Source organism: Tetrahymena thermophila (genome assembly GCF_000189635.1).
Source record: "Tetrahymena thermophila SB210 genomic scaffold scf_8254579, whole genome shotgun sequence".
Taxonomy (NCBI): Eukaryota; Ciliophora; class Oligohymenophorea; order Hymenostomatida; family Tetrahymenidae; genus Tetrahymena; species Tetrahymena thermophila.
This window is the reverse complement of record NW_002476350.1, coordinates 212,641-235,689: the sequence shown is the minus strand read 5'-3', so window position 1 is coordinate 235,689 and position 23,049 is coordinate 212,641. Positions and strand designations below refer to the sequence as shown.

The 23,049-nt window shown below is 21.6% G+C and overlaps 5 protein-coding genes across 5 annotated transcripts; 4 read left to right on the top strand and 1 right to left on the bottom strand. All coding sequences in view use genetic code 6, as the record gives it.

The window, feature by feature from the left end:
• Positions 1-1,200: 1,200 nt before the first annotated feature.
• On the top strand, positions 1,201-6,005 carry TTHERM_000666769 (transmembrane protein, putative; the record flags this gene model as incomplete). The annotated part of the gene is made up of 17 exons (XM_012798588.1): positions 1,201-1,273; positions 1,333-1,501; positions 1,555-1,666; positions 1,714-2,017; positions 2,085-2,165; positions 2,225-2,332; positions 2,392-2,743; positions 2,793-2,934; positions 3,061-3,385; positions 3,577-3,706; positions 3,801-4,134; positions 4,181-4,368; positions 4,453-4,685; positions 4,741-4,797; positions 4,884-5,165; positions 5,223-5,422; positions 5,475-6,005. 17 exons carry the CDS (start codon positions 1,201-1,203, stop codon positions 6,003-6,005), a joined length of 3,621 nt encoding a protein of 1,206 aa, XP_012654042.1.
• Positions 6,006-7,434: 1,429 nt separating this feature from the next.
• On the top strand, positions 7,435-10,733 carry TTHERM_00666720 (transmembrane protein, putative; the record flags this gene model as incomplete). Its single annotated transcript, XM_001020040.2, has 10 exons — positions 7,435-7,507; positions 7,562-7,730; positions 7,780-7,888; positions 7,936-8,239; positions 8,311-8,391; positions 8,451-8,558; positions 8,618-8,969; positions 9,026-9,167; positions 9,285-9,653; positions 10,419-10,733. 10 exons carry the CDS (start codon positions 7,435-7,437, stop codon positions 10,731-10,733), a joined length of 2,022 nt encoding a protein of 673 aa, XP_001020040.2.
• A 649-nt stretch (positions 10,734-11,382) lies between these two features.
• On the top strand, positions 11,383-12,320 carry TTHERM_00666710 (transmembrane protein, putative; the record flags this gene model as incomplete). The annotated part of the gene is made up of 3 exons (XM_001020039.2): positions 11,383-11,460; positions 11,531-11,713; positions 11,772-12,320. 3 exons carry the CDS (start codon positions 11,383-11,385, stop codon positions 12,318-12,320), a joined length of 810 nt encoding a protein of 269 aa, XP_001020039.2.
• Positions 12,321-13,389: 1,069 nt separating this feature from the next.
• On the top strand, positions 13,390-18,300 carry TTHERM_00666700 (transmembrane protein, putative; the record flags this gene model as incomplete). Its single annotated transcript, XM_001020038.2, has 15 exons — positions 13,390-13,462; positions 13,523-13,691; positions 13,740-13,848; positions 13,896-14,199; positions 14,267-14,347; positions 14,412-14,519; positions 14,580-14,931; positions 14,984-15,125; positions 15,331-15,976; positions 16,030-16,397; positions 16,447-16,637; positions 16,792-17,024; positions 17,071-17,502; positions 17,548-17,747; positions 17,800-18,300. 15 exons carry the CDS (start codon positions 13,390-13,392, stop codon positions 18,298-18,300), a joined length of 3,909 nt encoding a protein of 1,302 aa, XP_001020038.2.
• A 1,078-nt stretch (positions 18,301-19,378) lies between these two features.
• Positions 19,379-22,493, bottom strand: TTHERM_00666680 (phospholipase a2 activating protein, putative; the record flags this gene model as incomplete). The annotated part of the gene is made up of 5 exons (XM_001020037.3): positions 19,379-20,328; positions 20,887-21,045; positions 21,096-21,909; positions 22,102-22,190; positions 22,274-22,493. The coding sequence occupies 5 exons, from the start codon at positions 22,491-22,493 to the stop codon at positions 19,379-19,381; spliced, it is 2,232 nt and encodes a 743-aa protein (XP_001020037.1).
• Positions 22,494-23,049: the final 556 nt, after the last annotated feature.

Genomic DNA, 23,049 nt, shown 5'->3' with positions numbered 1-23,049 from the left:
AATTAATAAGGAATATTTTACCTAGTTTGTGTTATTTTAATTAGTAATAATTTTCTAATATCTATCCTTTATTTGGAAGAAAATATTATATATCAAACGAGTTTATTCTTTTTTCTGTTCAGCAAGTATTCTTAAATTTTTTAAAATCATTCTGGTTTTCTTAGTATTAACGAATATTAATGTTATTTCTTTAATTTTATTTCTCTTTCATAAATCCTAACTTTTTCAATTTATAAATTAATTTAACATACCATTTAATTGCTTGCTATGATAATGATGTCGAAGGTATTTTATGATTTTACCAATTATTAGAGATATTATTCCTAAATATGTTATTTAACATTTTTAATATTTATATCTCCATTAAAAAAGTTATTTTATAGCTAAATTAAAGTACAATAAAAACTATAATAAAATAAATAAATAATTAATTTCTTCTATAAAAGATTTTACTATTTTAGAAAAATTTTAAATTCTCATTAATTATTAGATTAAGCTGAGCATTTAAAATTCAGGGATATTAATAGATATAGAACAGATATTCTCTTATACCTCTTATTCTTAGATTAGTTTGTGAATTTTCAAATAAGCTTGATTTTATTAAGAAATTATTTTAATTTTGTAACTTTTAACTATTTTTAGTTTGTAGGTTACAGTAAGTATATGAGGTTCTACAGTAAGTAATTTTTTATTTTATTTTTAGTTTCTCTTTTATATTTTTGTCAAATAATTTTGTAAAATGTAATATTTATAAATATAGGCTAAACTAAAAATGATTGAATAAATAAAAAATAAAATTCTAATATGAAATCAAAAGTAATAATTTAATTTTTCCAAATCAAATGGAAAATTATTTAAAAATATCTTTTTGTAAAATTTATCTATTTGCTTTTAAAAATTAAAATAAATTTAATGTAAAAAAAATAAATAATACAACAAAATTGTGGAATATTTAATCATACTTACAAATAACTTTATACAAATGAATTAAATGGTAAATTACTTTAAGAATTAAATAGAAGTAATTTACTTTTTATTAAATATTATCTTTTTTGCTAAAATAAAACAAAGAATTAAACTTTATTGTTTTTTTACTTTTTTTTCTAAATTAAATTAAGGACATTAGTTAAGAATGATTAATTGATTGATTAATTAACTAATTAAATAATAAATTACTAAAAAATAAGAGATAATTAATTAATGGCTCTTTTAGTTAAGTTAAAACAAAAATGTATTGATTTAGAAGATTAAGATTCATGCTGTTCTGAATTAAGTATATGATGAATTAATTTTCTTATCATACAATGTAATACATTTATTTTAAACAAATAGGAAATACGCACAAGTAATTAACTATATAGGATTCTGATTAGATTGACATACAATTAGAGAGTAAATCATTAAAGTCTAATGGCATAAATCAGCAATAAAATGATACTTTCAAAGGCAGCATAAAATAAGAAAACTATTTGAACTCTTAGATTCAATCTGAAAAGGAGAAGTAATTAATTAGTAGAAAATTAATATTTTAAAGAAATATTAACTTTTAAAAAGCTTGCAAAATTAAGGAGAGGTGATTAATGGGATACATAGAGTTTAATCACATTAATATCAAGATAAGCTGAAAAACATTAATGACTAGGGGGATGTGTCTGAGTAATTAGATGTATGATTTTTAGAATTTAGCAAATTAGAACAAATTTATTTTTAAAGCTAGATATTGATTTATCTTAGTAGCAATTGAAGGTTGATATATAAGAATGTAATAAATAGATCAAATATAATTACTACTTAAAGAACGACCCAAAGTTAAATAAATAAAGAAGATATAGACTTTTAGAGTCTATTTGTTCAGCTAAAATAGAAACTAATTTCTTTTGCTGGAGATCAAAAAATAACGATACTGATTAGCTTTCACTTTAAAGTCTATTGTATCTCAACCAAATAAAAAGCTTACTATGCTTATTTTTTATACTTTTTATTTTGAGTTTACCAACATTTTATATTTGTGCAAAAAGTAATTTATTTTATTTGAAAATTGTTAAAATTACTGATTCTCAAAAATAATTTTCTGATAATTAAAGTTAGTAAAGACCTACATTATGAATATATTAATGATTTCTAATCGTTCTTTCTTTACCCAACAATAGCAGGTATCGGTTACAGTAAAGCTATTAAGTTTTTATAAAATTTTTAACTTTTATTGTTCATAAAAAATAAAAAGAATTTTGGTAATGTGACATGTTTATTGCTAATAAAACATCAGATTAGACAATTGATTTAAAGTGCTCTTAAGGTATTTTAGATTTTAAGTTTGCTCAAATAGGATTAAGTATGTATTCTATTTCTGAAATAAATTCGATATTTACATATAACTATTTATTATTAAAGCAAATCCTGATGACACCTAGAGTATTTAAGGTTGTGAATTTATCGAATTGTAAAAAGTTTAAGTAGACTGCTTGAAAATTGATATAAATAATTCAACATCCTATAATAACATTTATAATAGATGCTAGTATAAAAATGCTTGCTAGATAAGCTCGATTGAGATTTTAACCTTCTTTAAAGATGATACAGATTGCGATAATAATATTTAATAACAAAATATGTTTATCTCTGTTCCTTGTAGAAATTAAAATGTGGATATTTTTGGAATTCCAATATCTAATTACCACGCATCAATTACAATTATTCTATTACAGACTTTTGGAATAATACTTTTTTTGTTATTCTTCTTACAGTATTAATTATTTATTTTATTATTATATCTAAATATTATTAAATAACAGTCAGTGTTTTATCAATAAGACGATTAGGAAAAGAATAAAAAATAAAATTGCATTGGTTTAAAAGCATTCTCTAGAAGTTTAAAATATTCCTAAAATGCATTTTAATTGGACTCAAGAACTACTCTGGTTGCATTTATAAAGAGTAATTTAAGAAATATTTTACAAAAAATTAATTTTTATCAAAATTTATTTATTTTCTTTAATAAAAATTGATAATATTTTAATTACAAAATTATTAATAAACGAATTAAAAATATTAACATAATAGGGTTTGAATGAATATACTTAATAAAAATAAGAGCAAGAAATTAAAATAATAGACATCTAAATGGCTCTTCCTGAATGCTTAATTTAAAGAGACTTAATTCTTAAATAATAAATAGAAAAAATATAAAATAAAGTTATTAGATTCATAAACTAATATGATCCAGATAGCTTCAAATTAGGGTAAGGAATCAATAGAATATAAATAGATTAGCTGAGAAAAATATTTGATTTTGTTAGCAATCCTAAAACTAAGAAAAAATGTTATAAAGATTTAATGGATATTGTGAATAGCAAATAAAAAATTGAGAAACTTAAAGAACAAATTAGTAAAATAGAATTTGATAAATATTCACATCCATCAAAAGCTTTTGTAACATTTGAAACTAAGAACTAGCGCGATAGAGCATTTTTTATAATATAAGAAACAATGGTTGGAGCATATATAAAATAATTTCTATATTTTTTTATATAATGCTGCTCCAAAAAGTTTTAATTTTCTAAATTTCATTTGAAATAGAATGTCTTGATAATAGTTAAACCTGTAAGTCCAGATGTATTAATTTGGAAAAACCTCTTTGTTGGAATAATCAGTTAATCATTACATTCCCTAATATATACCTTGGTACTATTAATTTTCATCATATTCAGTAATATTAATTGATACAACAAAAATTAATTTCATAAATATATTGTTAAAATATAAATAGTGATTTTAATAATCAAATAAGGAGATAATCTTAGAAAAGTGTTTAATATGATTTCTCCAACAGTAAATTGCTATGAATACAGATCAGTTAATTAAAGTGTATTATCTTAAGATCCTTAAGATTTAGACTAAGTGTATTGTTTTTGTTCAACCAATGCATTTTCAGATGAATAAATTTGTTTATAAATTTTCTAAATGGCTTAATTGAAAAAGTTATATCCTTTTTTTATAATGCTTATATTAAACATAGCGCAGGTCTTATTAGTCAAATTAACTAAATATTGTGTCAAAAAATTAAAGCTATAGAATAAAATTGAAAAAGATGTTCTGCTGTTTTAGTTATTAGTTTTTATCAAAATACTAAATAATGTAAAATTTAAGCAAATTATTTTAATTTAATAGTTTTTTTAAATAGGTAGTATTGTATTACTTGATAAATAAATTACCATTAAACTAAGGTAAAACTTAAAATAATAGTTTTGGTAATTATGTAGATTTTTCACCTGAGTGGTACAGGAATGTTGGAATGTTCTTTTGTATTCACTATCTTATAAAAATATGTCTTTATATTATTTAAAACATTACCTAAATAATTTATAGAAAGTAATTTATTTATTTTTAATTGTAAAATCTTTTTATTTATTTTAAATATCATCAATAATTCATTGTTTTTATTTTGAAAAATAGGATTAGATTGCACATAGATCATAAGTGCAAAAAGAAAAAAGCTCAGACTTATTAAAAAACAAATTTTGATTATATACACCTCCATTAAGGACCTGAATTTTAAATTGCTTGCTCTTACTCTGAAGTTTTCGAATATATATTCGTTACAATGGTATTAGGATTTGGAATACCGTTTTTCTATTTCATTACATTTCTTTTCTTGGTGTTTCACATATACTTTGAAAAATATTACAGTACATTTTTTTGAGTTATAATTAATTATAAAAACCTTTTAATATTAGTATTTAGGCATTGTAGGAAAGAATCATATTAGTACAATAGTTAAATCTCTTAAAATTTCATGGTGTATTAATTTTATGCTATTTTAGCTAGCCTTCTATTTTTATCTTTGACATTTCTCAATAAAAGAATATTTTATGAGATATATTTAGAAAATACTGATGCTAATAACTCTTAAGTTAATGACTAATAAGATTAAGATAATGCAATTCCTATTTTTAACCCTTAGAACTTCTAACCAGAAGGCTCATATTTTATAAAAATAAGCACTTACACTTATTTAATTTTATTTCTATGCTTTTATTTTAGAGAAAAAATTATAAGTATGTATTAATACCTAAGCTACATTAGCAAATATGATGCTAAGCGTAAGGCTTTCAATAATGACTCTTAAATAAAAAAATTACCTTTTAACTATAAACCTCTCTATCAACGTAACTAAATTAATCAATAAATCATCATGCTATTTCAATAATTTTATTTTATTTTAGTTTATTCAATAAGATAGTTGCAAGAGCTTTCATAACTTTAAGAATATTATATTGAAAAAGAGGTTTCTGATATAAGAAAATAAAGATTTATAAATAAGAAAAAAGAAATTGACTAAGTAATAAAAAGCAAACTTGATGAAAACTTAGATTTAGATTATTCAGAAAAACCTGTGAGTGGATGTTTAAGTTATGATATTATGGTAATTTAATTATAATATAAATTTTATTTTATAATTTTAATGATTAACTTAGGTCAACCCAAATTATAGCAGGTATTTCGATTGGAAAACTGACTTGATTATTTTTAAAATGAATAAAGTAAAAAAAGAAGAAATATGTAGTAAATTAACTCAAAGTGTTGCAGTAAAAAAATAAATTTAAGGAGTCTAGAATAAATAGAGCGCTTTTCGAGTTATTTAGTAATTCAAAAGACAAATAAATAGTAGATATTAATCTTTTAAAGATTCTAAAAAAAATGAAACAACCAATTATACAGAAGATAATTTAAATCAAATAAAATTAGTTAGTAAGAGTGAAAATGATAAGCAATAATAAGAAAAATAATAGAATTAGATTAAAAATCATAATGGGGATTTAACATTTTAAGGTATTAAAGATATCCAAAATGAAATAATTGATATTTAAATATTATCTTCAGAAGATCTAGTTAATAGTATAAAAAGAATCGATCATCACAATACTGTCCCATAATTCTATTAATTTTTTTAAAAAAATTTGACTTTGCTTTAGGCTAATGAATTAAATGTAAATAAACCTAATTGATTGTAAAAAATGAAAATTATAAATAAATATCTTAATTAATAAATTTTTCAAATTTACTTAAAAAAATAAAACTTTACTATCCAGATAAATAAATTAATAAATATAATTTTCTTATTTATTTTTAAATTCTCAATAATTATAGTAATCACTATAACAAAATCTTTTATGTGAGTAAAGCAAATTAAAATTTATCTCTGATTTATTAAAATTATAAACAATCAATTTTGTAAATAAGTATAAAATGTAAGAATTAATTTTGTTAAAATTATTAAAAATAATTTACATCAAGTTTTAAATAAACTCTTTATTAATATATTTTAATTAAAATTATTGCTTACTAAATAAAAAATATATAATATATATTACTTATCAATATATAAAACAAACGTGAAGTTAATTGCTTTGGATGTATAAATTTAGCAGGCTACGATTTTATAGTTATTGAAACATATTCTATTGCTAGATAATATTATAATTATCTTGCCTAGAAAATTAAAGCTTATAAAGCTTCTTCTAATACTTGATTGCTAATGTAGATGGGATAATCAAACAAACTTTAATAATTTTACTCCTTTTGGTGGATTAGCAAATCCTGTAATAATATAGTTCTACAATATAAAATTATTTTATATGTAAATTCTAATTATTTAAAATCATTTTTATCATTAAACACAAAATAAAAATGCAATTTAATAATAATTAATTTCTTGTGTCAAAAAAATAAATTAACCCAATTAGATTTTAATAGATTTTTAAAATTTTAAATTAATTTGTATAAAAAAAGAACAAACAATTTATTTAAAACTTACTCAACAGTTTTAAAATTATTCTATTGTTGTAAAAAATTGAATTTAATTAATTAAAATCCAAAATAAATCAAATCTCTCCAAACTTTCTAAGCTCAAGATTTGTTATGTGTAAAAAAATTAAACTAAATTTTTTTTTGCAACTTTTAACTCATTTCTAGTTTGATAGTTACAGTTTTTAAGGAACTACGATAAATAATTGTTTACTTTCTCTTTATATTTTTTCATTTCTAAAATGAAATAAATAACAATTAGTAAAGACTACAAAACAGAAATTATTTAAATGTATCATTTTGTATAGTTTATTTATTTATTTCCACTTAAAAATTAAAATAAATTTAATATAACAAATAATAAATACTACAAAATTGATTGTGGAATATTTTATCAAACTTACAAAAACAAACAATATTATAAATTAATTTAATGGTAAATTACATAAAAAATCAGATAGAAGTAATTAACTTTTTAATAAATACTATTTTTGCTAAAATAATACAAGGAAGTATGCCTCATTGTTTTTTAATTTTTTTTTTTCTAAAATAAATAAATAAAGGATATTATTTAAGAAGTAATTAATTGATTAATTAAATAACAAATAGTTAAAAAGTAAGAGATAATTAATGGCTTTTTTTGTTAAGTTAAAGCCAAAATGTATAGATGTAGAAGATTAAGTATCATGCTGTTCTGAATTAAGTAAGTATTTTATTAAGTAACTTATCATACAAAACATTTTATTTTAACAAATAGGTAATAAGCACAAGTAATTGATTATATAGGAATCTGATTAGATTGAAATACATTTAGAGAGTTAATAATTTAAGTCTAATGGCATAAATCACTAATAAAATGTTAGTCTCAGTAGCAATATAAAATAAGAAAATTGTTTGAATTTTTAGCTATAACCTGAAAAGGAGAAGTAAATAGTAAATCATTTACATTTTAAAGTAAAATTAACTTTTAAAAAGTCTGCAAAATTAAAGAGATATACTTAATGGGATACATAGAGCTTAATCACTATATCAAGATAAGCTGAAAAACATTAATGACTAAGGAGATGCATTTTAGTAATTAGATGTATGATTTTTAGAAGTTAGCAAATTGGAGCTAAATTATTTTTAAAGATAGATATACATTTATCATAGTAGCAATTGAAAGTTGATATAAAAGAATGTAATAAATAGATTAAATAGAAGCACTACTTAAAGAGCGACCTAAAGTTAAATAAATAAAGAAGATATAGACTTTTAGAATCCATATGTTCAACTAAAATAGAAACTAATTTTTTTTGCTGGAGATCAAAAAATAACGATACTGATTAGCTTTCACTTTCAAGTCTATTGTATCTTAATCAAATCAAAAGCTTCTTATGCTTATTTTTTCTACTTTTTATTTTGAGTTTACCTTCATTTTATATTTGTGCAAAAAGTAATTAATTTATTTTATTGGAAAATTTTTTAAATTATTTATTCTCAAAAATAATTTTCTAATAACTAAAGTTAGTAAAGATCTAAATTATGAATATATTAATGATTTCTAATCGCCCTTTCTTTATCCAACAATAGCTGGTATTGGTTACAGTAAAACTGATAGTTTTTTATAAAATTTTTAACTTCTACTTTTGATATAAAATAAAAAGAGTTTTGGTAATGTGATATGTTTATCATGAATAAAACATTAGATTAGACAATAGATTTAAAATGCTCTTAAGGAGTTTTAGACTTTTAATATGTTCAAATAGGATTAAGTATGTATTCTATTTCTGAAATATATTTCATATTTACAAATAAATAAATATTATAAAAGCAATTCCATAAGATACTTAGAGTATTTATGGTTGTGAATTTATCGAATTGTAAAAAGTTTAAGTTGACTGCTTGAAAAGTGATGTAAATAATTAAACATCATTTAAAAATATTTATAGTAGATGCTAGTATAAAAACATTTGCTAGATAAACTCGGATGAGATTTTAACCTTCTTTAAAGTTGATGCATAATGTGATAACAATATTTAATAACAAAATATGTTCATCTCTGTTCCTTGTAGAAATTAAAATGTGGATATTTTTGGTATTCCTACATCTAACTATTAAGCATCTGTTGCAGTTATTCTTTTACAGACTTTTGGAATAATACTATGTTTGCTCTTCTTCATTCAGTATTTACTATTTATTCAATTCTACTCTAAAATTTCGAATTATTATTAAATAACAGCCAGTTGTTTATCAATAAGAGGATTAAGAATAGAATCAAAAAGAAAATTACAATGGTTTAAAAGTTTACTCTAGAAATCTAAAATATACCTAAGATGCACTTTAATTGGACTCAAGAACTACTCTGGTTGCATCTATAGAGAGTAATTTAAGAAAAATTATACATATAATTAATTTTTTATCAAAATTTATTGTCTGTCTTAAATAGAAATTGACAATACTCAATTAGAAAAAATGAATTAAAAATATTAAAAAAATAGGGTTTGAATGAATATACATAAAAAAAATAAGAAAAAGAAATTAAAATAATAGACATCTAAATGGCTCTTCCTGAATGCTTAATTTAAAGAGACTTAATTCTTAAAAAATACACAGAGAGGATAGAAAATAAAGTTATTAGATTCATAAATGAATACGATCCTGATAGCTTGAAATTAGGGTAAGGAATCAATAAAATATAGATAGATTTATTGAGAAAAATATTTGATATTATTAGCAATCCTAAAACAAAGAAAAAATGTTATAAAGATTTAATGGATATCATTGATAAAAAATAAAAAATTGAGAAACTTAAAGAATAAATTAGTAAAATAGAATTTGATAAATATTCACATCCATCAAAAGCTTTCGTAACATTTGAAACTAAGAACTAGCGCGATAGAGCATTTTTTATAATACAAGAAACAATGGTGGGATATGTCTTAAAGTCGTTTCTATATTTTTTCATATAATGCTGCTCAAAAAAGTTTTAATTTTCTAAATTTCATTTGAAATAGAATGTCTTGATAATAAGCAAACCTGTAAGTCCGGATGTATTAATTTGGAAAAACCTTTTTGTTGGATTATTCACTTAATTATTACGTTTATTTGTTTATTTCTTGGTACCATTTATTTTCCTCTTATTTGGTAATATTTTTTAATTCAAAGAAAATTATTTAACAATTATATATTCTATCATAAATAAATAGCTGTTATAATAATAAGATATGCGGATAATCTTAGAATATTTTTTAAAATGATTTCTCCAACAATAAATTGCTATTAATACAGGTCTGCTAATTAAAATGTATTATTTTAATAGCCTTTAGATCTAAACTAGGTGTATTGTTTTTGTTCAAACAATGCATTTTCAGATGATTAAAACTGTTTCTAAATATACTAAGTGACTTAATTAAAAAAGTTATATCCTTTTTTTATAATATTGATAGTCAATATAGCGCACATTTTAGTGGTCAAATTAGTAAAATTGTGTGTCAAAAAATCAAATCTATAGAATAAAATTAATAAAGATAATGTCCTGTTTTAGTTATTAGTTTTTATTAAAATACTAACAAATGTAAAATTTAAGCAAATTATTAATTAATATTTAAAAAGTTTTTTTATTTTATAAATAGTTGGGAATATATTACTTTGTAAATAAATTACCAGCAAATAAAAATAATAATTAAGATAAAAATGGTTTTGGCAATTATGTAGATTTTTCACCTGAATGGTACAGGAATGTAGGAATGTTCTTTTGTATCCACTATCTTATCAGAATATCCCTTTATATTATTTAAAATATGACCTCATTAATCTATCGAAAGTAGGTTTTTTATCTAATTTTTTAAATTCTAAAACATTTTTATTTATTTATTTTAAAAATTATTAATTATTTTTTGCTTTAAATTTTAATAATTAATAAATTAATTTCTTTCTTTTTATTTTGAAAAATAAATAGGATTAGATTGCTGATAGATCATAAGTGCTAAAAGAAAAAAGCTCAAACATATTAAAAAACAAATTTTGATTATATACACCTGCATTAAGGACCTGAATTTTAAATTGCTTGTTCTTACTCTGAAGTTTTCGAATATATATTTGTATCAATGATTTTAGGATTTGGAATGCCATTTTTCTATTTCATTACATTTCTGTTCTTGGTGTTTCACATAGGCTTTGAAAAATATTACAGTAAATTCTTTTTTTGAGTTATAATTAATTATAAAAATAATTTAATATTAGTATTTAGGCATTGCAGGAAAGAATCATATTAATACAACAGTTAAATATCTGAAAATTTTATGGTGTTTTAATTTTATGCTATTTTAACTGGCCTTCTATTTTTAACTTTGACGTATCTCAATAAAAGAATATTTTATGAGATATATTTAGAAAATACTGATTTGGATAACTCTTAATTTAAATCATAAGATTAAACTAATCAGATTCCTGTTTTTAACGATTAAGGCTTCTAATCATAAGGCTCATATTTTATAAAAATAAGCACCTACACTTATACAATTTTATTTTTTTGCTTTTATTTTAGAGAAAAAATAAAAACTTTCTTTCAATACCTAAGCTACATTAGCAAATATGATGCTAAACGAAAGGCTAAATCTAATGATGACTCTCAAATAAAAAAACTACCTTTTAATTATAAACCTCTCTATTAATGTAACTAAATCAATTAATCATCAGGCTATTTAAATAATTTAATTTTATTTTAGTTTATTCAATAAGATAGTTACAAGAACTTTCATTACTTTAAGAATATTATATTGAAAAAGAGGTTTCTGATATTAGAAAGTAAAGATTTATAGATAAGAAAAAAGAAATTGATTTAGTAAAAGAAATTAAACTTGGTGAAAACTTAGATTTAGATTATTCAGAAAAACCTGTGAGTGGATGTTTAAACTATGATATTATGGTAATTTAATTTTATTATAAATTTTATTTTTATAAATTAAATTAAATTAATAAATTAGTTGAATCAAAATTATAGCAGGTATTTCGATTGGAAAACTGACTTGATTATTTTTAAAGTGAATAAAGCAAGGAAAGAAGAAATTTGTAGTTAATTAACTCAAAGTGTTGCTGTAAAAAAATAAATTTAAGTAGTCTAAAATAATTAAAGTGCTTGTAAAATTATTTAGTAATTAAAAAGACAAATAAATAATAGATTTTAATCTTTTAAAGACTCTAAAAAAAGTGAAATAACCAATTAAACAGAAAATAATTAAAATAGAATATACTTAGTAAGTAAAAGTGAAGATGAAAAGTAATAAAATGAAACATAGTAATAAGAAAAATAATAGAATCAAGTTAAAAATTATAATGAAGATGACTTAACAATTTAAGCTATTAAAGACATCCAAAATGAAATTATTGATAATGAAATTTTGTCTTATGAAAATCTGTTTAAAAGTATAAAAAAAATTGATCATCACCATACTGTCCTATAATTCGATTAAAATACTATTAAAAATATGAGTTTGCTTAATATTAATTAGATAAATTTAAATAAACTTAATTGATTTTATTTAATAAAAAATTATAAATATATTAATATCTTTCACAAATTAACTACAAATATCTTCATTAATATTGCTAATCCTGTAATTATAATATCACGAACTATGTAGGTACATACATACAGATGGTGATATTTCATTTAATTTTTATGATTTTAAGCTAATTTTACACTTTCTATTTTTTAATTTTTTTATCAACCTTTATAGCAAATTCACATATTATAAATGAAAAAATTCCACAAAATAAAGGTCCATAATTTTAGTACGCATAATATTAATTTATAAAGTATCTAAACCTATTAAAGCAGAAAAATCAAAGCAGCAGCGAGGAAACAAATATATATGAAAATAAATGAGAATTTTGTATAAAAAGTAAAATGATTTTGAATTTAATATTTATTTATTTATCTATCTATTGTAACCACTTATCTCATCTTCAGTAATTTTTTAAATCTTCATTTTTAATTTCAAATATAGTAAATTTTTGATGATTAAAAGTAAGTTATAGGTTTTGAGAAACCACAGTATTAAATTTGATATTTATTATTTTATTAGTTTCTTTATCATATTTTTTTCAAATAATTTATAAAAAATTGCATATTTATAGAAAAGCTTCCTAAATAAATTATTAAAAAAATTGAAATATAAAAAGAATAGTAATTAGTTATTATTGAAAATCCATATATAATAATTAGAATAAAAATTATTTAAATGTATCTGTATGCAAAATAGATTTGTTTGTGTTTTTAAAATAGATAAATATAGAAATAAATTGTGGAATATTTTATCATAGTTCATATGACAATAATATAAATGAAATTAGTGAAGAATTACTTTAAAAATCAGATAGCAGTAAATTATATTTTAATGAATACTAATGATATCGAATTAGCTAGAATATTGCAAGGAAATAAATATACCTACCTGATTATTTAATAATGTATTTCGAAATTAAATAAAGTATATATTTTATTTAAGAATATATTAATTGATTAATTAATTAACTAATAATTCAATTAATAAATAGATATTTAATTAATTAATTAAAAGTCAAAGTGAATACAGTCAGTGAATGGCTATTTTAGTTAAACTAAGACAAAAATGTATAGATGAAGAAGATTAAGAGTCATGCTATTCTGAAATAAGTATTCTCTCATTATTATTTTTATTAGCATACAACACATATATTTACTTTAAATAAATAGGGAATACGCACAAGTAATTTACTGTACAGGAATCTGATAAGATTGAAATACATTTAGAGGAAGAAAAGTGTAAATCTCAAAGCAGAAATCTTTAAGAAAATGATACTCTAAAAGGTGCAATATAATATGGAAATGATTTGAATTTTTAGCTATAACCTGAGAAGGAGAAGTAAATAATTAATTATTTTTATTTACATGTAAATTTAACTTCTAAAAGTTTGTAAACACACAGGGATATACTTCATGAGATATAAAGAGTTTAATCCCTTGACCAATTTAAACTGAGAAGTATGACTTACTAGGGAGAAGCATTTTAGTAATTAGATGTATGATTTTTAGAATTTAGCTGATTAGAACCTAATTATTTTTATAGCTAGATGTAGATTTATCTTAGTAGCAATTGAAAGTTGACTTAAATGAATGTAATAAATAGATTAAATAGAAGCATTACTTAAAAAACGACCCAAAGTTAAATAAATAAAGAAGGTATAGACTTTTAGAATCGATTTGCTCAGCTAAAATAGAAACTAACTTTTTTTGCTGGAGATCAAAAAATAACGATACAGATTAGCTTTCACTTTCAAGTCTATTGTATCTCAATCAAATCAAAAGCTTCTTGTGCTTATTTTTTATATTATTTATCTTGGGTTTACCTTCATTTTATATTTGTGCAAAAAGTAATTTTATTTACTTTAAATTTTTCAAAAATATTTAATCTCAAAAATACTTTTCCAAAAATTAAAGTTAGTAAAGACTAAAAATACGAATACATAAATGACTTCTAAGTGTTCTTACTTTACCCTACAATAGCAGGTATTGGCTACAGTAAAACTATTAAATTAGTATATAATTGTTAACTTTAAGCTTTTCATCTATAAAAATTATTAAGAATTTTGGCAATGTGACATGCTGATTGTGAATAAATCATTAGATTAGACAATAGATTTAAAATGCTCACAAGGAGTTTTAGACTTTTAATTTGCTCAAATAGGATTAAGTATGTATTTTAATTCGGAAATATATTTCTTAATTTACCAATAAATATTATTTATTATAGCAAGTCCTTAAGATACTTCAAGCTTTTACGGTTGTGAGTTCATATAATTAGAAAAAGTTGAAGTTGACTGCTTGAAAAGTGATATAAATACTTAAACAACATTTAAAAACATTTACAGTAGATGCTAAAATAAAAATGCTTGCTAAATAAGCTCAATTGAGGTTTTAAATATGTTTGATCTTAATGATAGTTGTGTGAATAATCTTAAACAGTAAAATATGTTCATTTCTGCTCCTTGTAGAAATTAAAATGTGGATATTTTTGGTATCCCTACATCTAACTATCAAGCATCTGTTGCTGTTATTCTTTTATAGACTTTTGGAATAATACTTTGTTTGTTATTCTTCATTCAGTATTAATTAATTAATTATAGTTTCAAAAATTTAAATATTATTAAATAACAGCCAGTTGTTTATCAATAAGAGGATTAAGAATAGAATAAAAAAGAAAATTACACTGGTTTAAAAGTATACACTAGAAATTTAAAGCATACCTAAGATGCACTTTAATTGGACTCAAGAACTACTTTGGTTGCATCTCTAAAGAGTAATTTGAAATTAATTTTCTTATTCAATGAATTAAAATTATCTTAATTAGTTTTAAGTCAGCTTACTTACACTTCTAAAATTTCAATTAGAAAAATTTTACTTAAAATTAATTTTGATCAAAATTTATTGCGTAAATTGAAAGTCACAAAATATTACACAAATTGACAAGAAATTAATTAAATATAAACTACATAAATCAATAGACTTTGAACGAATACACTTAAGAAAACTCATAAAAAGAAATTAAAATAATTGATGTCAAAATGGCTCTTCCTGAATGTTTTATTTAAAGAGACTTAGTTCTTAAAAAGTATTAAGAAAGTATGAAAAATAAAGTGATTAGATTTATAAACAAATATGATCCTGATAAGTTGGGATTAGGAAATGGAATCTATAAAATATAAATAGATTAGCTAAGAAAAATATTTGATTTTGTTAACAATCCTAAAACAAAGAAAGAATGCTATAATGACTTAATGGATATTATTAAAAAGAAATCAAATATCGAGAAACTTAAAGAATAAATTAGTAAAATCGAATTTAATAAATATTCACATTCATCTAAAGCTTTTGTAACATTTGAGGCAAAGCATTAGCGAGATAGAGCAATTTTTATTATGTAAGAAACCATGGTTGGGTATTACTTAAAATAATTTCTATATCTTTTTATATAATGCTGCTCAAAAAAATTTTAATTTTCAAAATTTCACTTGAAGTAGAATGTTTTGTTCATACTCAAATCTGCAAGTCCAGATGTATTAATTTGGTAAAATCTCTTTGTTGGATAACTTATGTCAACATTATGCTTAATAGTTACTCTCTTGATACCTCTTATTTTGAGCTTAATAAGTAAGATTGATTCTTTAAGGATTAATTTTACTAATATATTGAATTATAAATAGCAATTTTACTAATAAAGTATGGAGATGTTTTAAGGCAAATATTCAATATTTTTTCTCCTACTTTAAATTGCTTTGGACACAGGTCAGATAATGAAAGTGTACTACTTTAGTAACCTCTAGATCCAAATTAAGTGTATTGTTTTTGTTCAAACAATGAGTTTTCAAATAATGAAACCTGTTTACAAATTTACAAGGCGACATAATTAAAAAAATTATATCCTTTCTTAATAATGCTGATAGTCAATATATCATGCGTGTTATCAACTAAATTAATTAAGTTGTGTGTCAAAAGTTATAAAGTATCAGATAGAATATCTAAAGATATTTCTCTTTTTTAGCTATTATCTTTATTTAAAATAGGAACAAACGTAAGATTAATTTAAGCAAATTATTTTAATTAAACATTTTTTTAATTAGATTGGAATGTACTACGTTGTAAATAAATTCTCTTTAAATGGAGAGAATAGTTAAAGCAACAGTAATTTTGGAAACTATATTGATTTTTCACCTGAGTGGTTTAGGAATGTAGGAATGTTCTTTTGCATTCACTATCTCATAAAAATAGCCCTTTACATTATTTACAATATCATCTATTTAATTTACAGAAAGTAAATTATTTATTTATTTATTCACTTTTTTAATTAAATTTTTTAAAAATGATTTTTATTTTTTTAAAATAATTATTTCTGTTATTTAAAATGTAATCAATCATCTTAAGTTTATTTTTAAGCAAAATTAATTTATATTTATTTTAAAAAATAGGATTCGATTACTCATAGATCATAAATGCAAAAAGAAAAAAACAGAGACTTTTTAAAAAACAAATTTTGATTACATAAATATGCATTAAGGTCCTGAGTTTGAAATTGCTAATTCTTACTCTGATGTTTTTGAATATTTATGTGTATCTATGTTCTTTGGATTTGGAATGCCGTTTTTCTATTTTATCACTTTTTTGTTCTTGACATTTCACATATACTTTGAAAAATATTACAGTAAATCCTATTTTTAGCTAATAATTATTAAAAAAATTAAATAAAGTATTTAGGCATTGCAGGAAAGAATCTTATTAGTACAACAGTAAAATATCTAATGCTTTCATGGCTTTCAATTTTTATGCAATTCTAACAAGCCTTCTATTTTTGGTAATGACTTATGTGAACAAAAGAATATTTTTTGAAGTATATCTGTAAAACACAGATTTGAATTACTCTTAATTTAATTAGTAAAATAAAATTAATCGGATACCTACTTTTGCACCTTAAAACTTTTAATCATAAGGTTCATATTTTATGAAAATAAGCACCATCACTTATGCAGTTTTATTTTCTTGCTACTATTTAAGAAGAAGAATTAAAAGATTCTTAAAGTACCTGAGCTATATCAGTAAATATAAAATTTAACGTAAAGTTAAATTAAATGAAGATTCACAAATCAAGAATTAACCATTTGACTCCCAATCTATATATCAAAGTAAGATAGTTTTTTTTTCAAACTATTTAAATCATTTTATTTTAGTTTACTCAATAAGATAGTTGCAAGAGCTTTCATTGCTTTAAGAATATTATATAGAAAAAGAAGTTTCTGATATTAGAAAATAAAGATTTATAAATAAGAAAAAAGATATTGATTAAGTTATCAAAAACAAACTTGATGAAAACTTAGATTTAGATTATTCAGAAAAACCTGTCAGTGGAAGCTTAAGCTATGACATTATGGTAATTTAGTTATATTAAATATGTAATTTTTAATATTTTATAAATAAATTAGCTTAATCCAAAGTATAGCAGGTATTTTGATTGGAAAACTGAACTGACCATTTTAAAAATGAATAAAGCAAAAAAGGAAGAAATATTTAGTAAATTGACTGAGAGTCTTGCAATATAAAAATAAATTTAAGAAGTCTAAAAGAATGAAAGCACTTCTAAAATTATTTAGTAATTTAAAAACCAAATAAAGAGCAGATATTAATCATTTAAAGATTCTAAGAAAAATGAATCCTCTTGCACACAAGATAATTCAAATCAAATGAAATTTATAAATAAAAACGAAGATTAGAAATAATAAAATCAGATTTAAAATTAATAAAAATAATCTTAGGATTTGGTTAAAAATAATCATGGTGATTCTATAATTTAAGGTAGCAAAGATAGCTAGAATTAAATGGTTGAAAATTAAATTTTATCCTAAGAAGAGTTATTTAACAGTATGAGAAGAATTGATCATCACCAGAGTGTACCATAATTCTACTAAGTTAAAAAATAAATATGAATTTACTTAATTAAAATCAAATAATTTTAAATAAACAAACTTGATAGTAAGTCTTTTGTTAAAGTCTTTACATTCAATTATACTAAGAAATTACTATTTATGCAGGAATTATAAATTAAAAATTAAAATTTACTGTAAATTAATAGTAAAAAATAGATAAAATTAGACCTAACTTATTAATGTCAATATTTTATTTTGTTTTTAAATTGTAAAATAATAGAATCTTTTTATATGAAAAGTAAAGTTTAAAATTATTTTCCTCCCATTTTTTACAAGAATAATCAATTCATTTTACAATGTAAAATAAAAATTAGTATTTATATTTGTCAACTATGTTAGAAAAAAAAATGATATAGATTTTTGAAATAATTTATATAAAATTAAAATTAAATAAACTTTATATTTACTTTCAAAATCTACAAAAAATATATTTTTTTATAATTTTAGATCACAATTTTAAAAAATAAATATTTTTAATTATTAAATAAAAATATCTAAATTTTAAAAATCAATTTCTTAAACGTAAAAAACATTTCTTATAGGATTATCATTAAAAAAAAGTGATTTTCTCTTTGAACACATATTATTATTAAACTTATTGATAACATATTTTCTACAAGATCAAATATTTAAAAAATTTATTGTAATAAATAAAAAAATTTTTTAATTTTAAACATTTAATTAATATAGTTAGACAGATGTTGATAATTTTAAAACTAACTCTCTAGTCTAAAATAAAATTTTTTTAAAACTGTTTGCAATGTTTTACTAAACAATTTAGATGTTTTTCCTTTCCAATACAAGATTTTATATTAAAACAAAAGTTATTGAATAAAATTTTTTATAAAAGCTTGGTTTTTTATTCTTAAAAATAAAAATATTTTAAACTTTTATAAAGCAAATTAAGAAAAATAAATAGGAGAATTTTTCGCTAATTAGCTAAATAAGATATAAATGAAAATAAGTCAGTTATATAAAGAAGATCTTATATTAATTTTGTGTTAGTTATTGGTGAGAATAATAAATATGAAATACGATTCAATAAAATGTCAAATATAAATAATATTTATTAATTTAATCATAGAATGCTCTTTAAATCGTTTAAGCATTCATTTATTTTAGCATCATTGATCTAAGGTTAGTAAAAAGATAAACCAATTTTAATAAGTGGTTTAGCTGTGTTGGCAGATTTTAAAGCAAAATTACCACAAGCAATTAAATACTTTAATAGATTTTCAGCATTTTTTTCTTTTTAGATCAAGAAAATTATTTCATTAACATAAGCAGTAACAGCGTCAACAGAGTGATTCTAGTTGTTGATGTATTCAGCAGAGATGTTAAACATAAGAGTAGCTAATGTAGTTTGCAAATTAGCATTCTAGTTATCTCTTAATCTCTGAATACACTCAATTATAAACTTATGGTGCTTGTAGATTCCATAACGTCCTGAAGTTTGGTTAAATAAGTTGACAAGAATCTTTAAGATAACATTTTTGGTGACATCGTTATTTTCTTCAGACATCAAACCTCCGCAAATAACTGTAAAATAATGAAGCCCAGAGTCTACACCACTAAAGAGAGCATCAGATTAAGGGTGAAGAGCGAATATACGGAATAAGTCAAATATAGGAAGCATATATTACTTTGGCCAGTTAATCAGCTTGACTGTAAATACTTCCATTTCATTGTAGTTGAGACGAGAAGTATGATACATATTTGTCTTTTCAAGCATGTCAATCATTGTGTTGAAATAAATTACTTGCTTTTCCACCAAGTGAAGAGGATGGTTTTCAGCCTTTAATGCTTCGTTAAATTCAAGCACCTTCTTTTTTAATCCCTCCAAATTCTTTTATTCATAATATTAAAATTGATTGAGAGGGAAGTAAATGCTAGACTTATTCTATTACTAAACCTATTGCTATGCATAAATATTTTACTATGGTTTTTTTTAATTGCCCTAATTTTAATGATATTTAGTATTTTTCATTAAGAATTATCTAATTTGCTCAATATTTGCTCTACTTATTCCTATTATTTAAATAATAAATAAATTAAAATAATCAAATAATTTGAAAAAAATTCAATAAAACATTTTTTAAGAAAATATTTCTTTTTTTTGAAGAAATAGTTTTATTTTTAAAAAATATTAACATCAAAATAGATTTAAATATTAAATGCATTCTTTTTATTATCTAAATAAATTAAATTTTAGATTAATTTGAATTTTCTCATTGAATTATTTTGCTTAAGTTTTAAAAATTTTTTAAAAAACATTAGGCTAAAATCATATTTTTTTTTAATTTAAATTTATTTTTTATGTTTAAATATTTTATTTATTTTTCTAATCTAAAAATTAATTAAGAAAAAGGTTTTAATTAATGAATATAATTTTTATTTAAATAGCTTTTTCTAATTGACTTAATTTTAAAATTGCATATAAATTTTTAATAAAATAAAAAAATGATTCCTCCGAGGTTTGAACTCGGGACCTTCAGTGTGTTAGACTGACGTGATAACCACTACACTAAGGAATCAGTTCTTGAAAATTTGATCTAATATAATTTGATATGATTCAAATAAAAATACCTTCTCTTGCACAATATTTTTCTGCTGCTTCCATAGGATTATCACCTTCATTAAAAGGAATGCTCTTTGTGAATCCGCTATCATCTTCTACATCAAAAATATAATCATAATCTCCTGCGGCGAAAAATTCATCTCCGTGATAAGTTTTTTTAGGAATAGCTTTTTTTAAAAAAATATTGAGAAAAAAACAATAAAATCAAGTATTTTACTTGACAAAACTTCACCAATTTTTTCCCATCTTTATTCTGCTTATTTCCATGAATATGCTTCAGGAACTCCTCCGTTTTTGAAAATTTTAAGCTCGCCTTCTTTCTTTCCTTGGAATTAATTTAATTAGCTTACATCAGGAAGCTTTGCTAACTCATCGGGAGGAAGTCCTTAGGGACCTTTGGCATTAGAAACAGTAGCATTTTTCTCAAAATCTTCAATTTCTATAGCTGGTGCTTTTCTTGAAGGATCAGTTGTAAAAACTCTAACTGAACCATCAGAGCAAGCAGTGATAATGTCATGGTTTCTATTATTAACTGTTACACTCCAAACAGTACCTGGATGCAAAATAGATTGGATGTTAGTTGAATCATTCCATATTTTGATAGATTAGTCATCACTTCCAGAAACATATTTTCCAAAACTTAAACAAGCGCATGTAAATACGAAAGCAGTGTGTCCAGTTAATTATTACATCAAATCACCATCAAATGTCCATAATTTTAATAATTCATCATTTGAAGCACTCAAAAAACCAACATCTTCAATAAAAGCTATTTGTCTAATAATATCAGTATGAGCTTCTTTAACTGTTCTAATCTTTTCACCTGTGCTGATTCTGAAAAAGTTAAGATTCTTATCTTAAGAACCTGTAACTAATAAGTCTAAATGCATAACACCCAATACAGTAACTGCATGGGAGTGACCTTCAAACTTTCTAACTTCTTTGCCTTCTCTAAGATCCCAAATTCTTGCAGTTCCATCCCAACTTCCGCTAACTAAAGTATCGTTGTCTATTTGGGAAAAACTACAAACCTATTTTTAACAAAATCATATAAAAAATCTATATTTTAGAATTAATATTTAAATTTATTATATATTTGTTGCTATGTTTAAAAGAAAATAAATAATTTTTAATCCTAATATCAACTAATAAATTCGATTATTTTGCATATTCGAAAATAGTAGCTTTCTTTGATCAAAAGTATTCAGAATATATTAATTTACTGGTCCTGTATGGCCAGATAAAGTTGTAGAAGGACTGCCAGTTATATCTAAAACGTAAATGTGAGTATCTTTAGAACCTACGAAAAATCCTATAATATAATTTAAAATTTCCTTAAAACTTAAATTCTATGACATTTTTATAAATTCTTTAGGAGAATTATCAATAAATTACCATCTCCTTTGAGATTAACCTTGACAGAGTAGACATAGTCATCAAAGAAATTAACATCGGATATCATTTCATATTTATTATCTATAAAAGAATAAATTTTGACAGTTTTATCTGTTGAACCGCTAATTAACACATTATTATTCACATCAACGCAACGAGCACCTTAAGTGTGAACTGCAAATTATTAACTCAAAAAGTATTGACTGTTTTCTACGTCCATTTGCTAGATTTTTAAGCTTTTAAATTATGCTTTGATATTTATTTTCTAAATTTGTTATTTATAATAAATTTTTTTTATTAGTTTCTGCTACAAACTCTTAAATCAGATTTTTATTTAAGATCTTTTGAAATAAAATCTTTCGATTGATAATATTAAAGACCAATAGTTAGGAAAGATCAGATGGCAATTTAAAAATAGTCAGATATTCTGATTAAAACTATAAATTTTATTGAAATTTCTTATGAGAAAAAATAGTTGTATGTAAAAATAAATTCTTTCTTCAAAAATAATATCTTCCTTAAAGTGAGAATAAATTAGAATAGCATAACAAGTAGAAGATAAAAACTTTAATTAGTGTATTAATTCTTTTGTTTTAGTATTCAATAGTGAAATAAGATTAAAAATCTAATTAGTATAAAATGCATTTTTTTAATATTAACTTATTGAAATACTTACTTTTAAATTAAAAAAAAACTTTTTTAAAAATAAAAATAGGTTTTTAAAATTTTAATTGATTCTTTTTAATATATAAATTACAATAATCATTTTAATTACT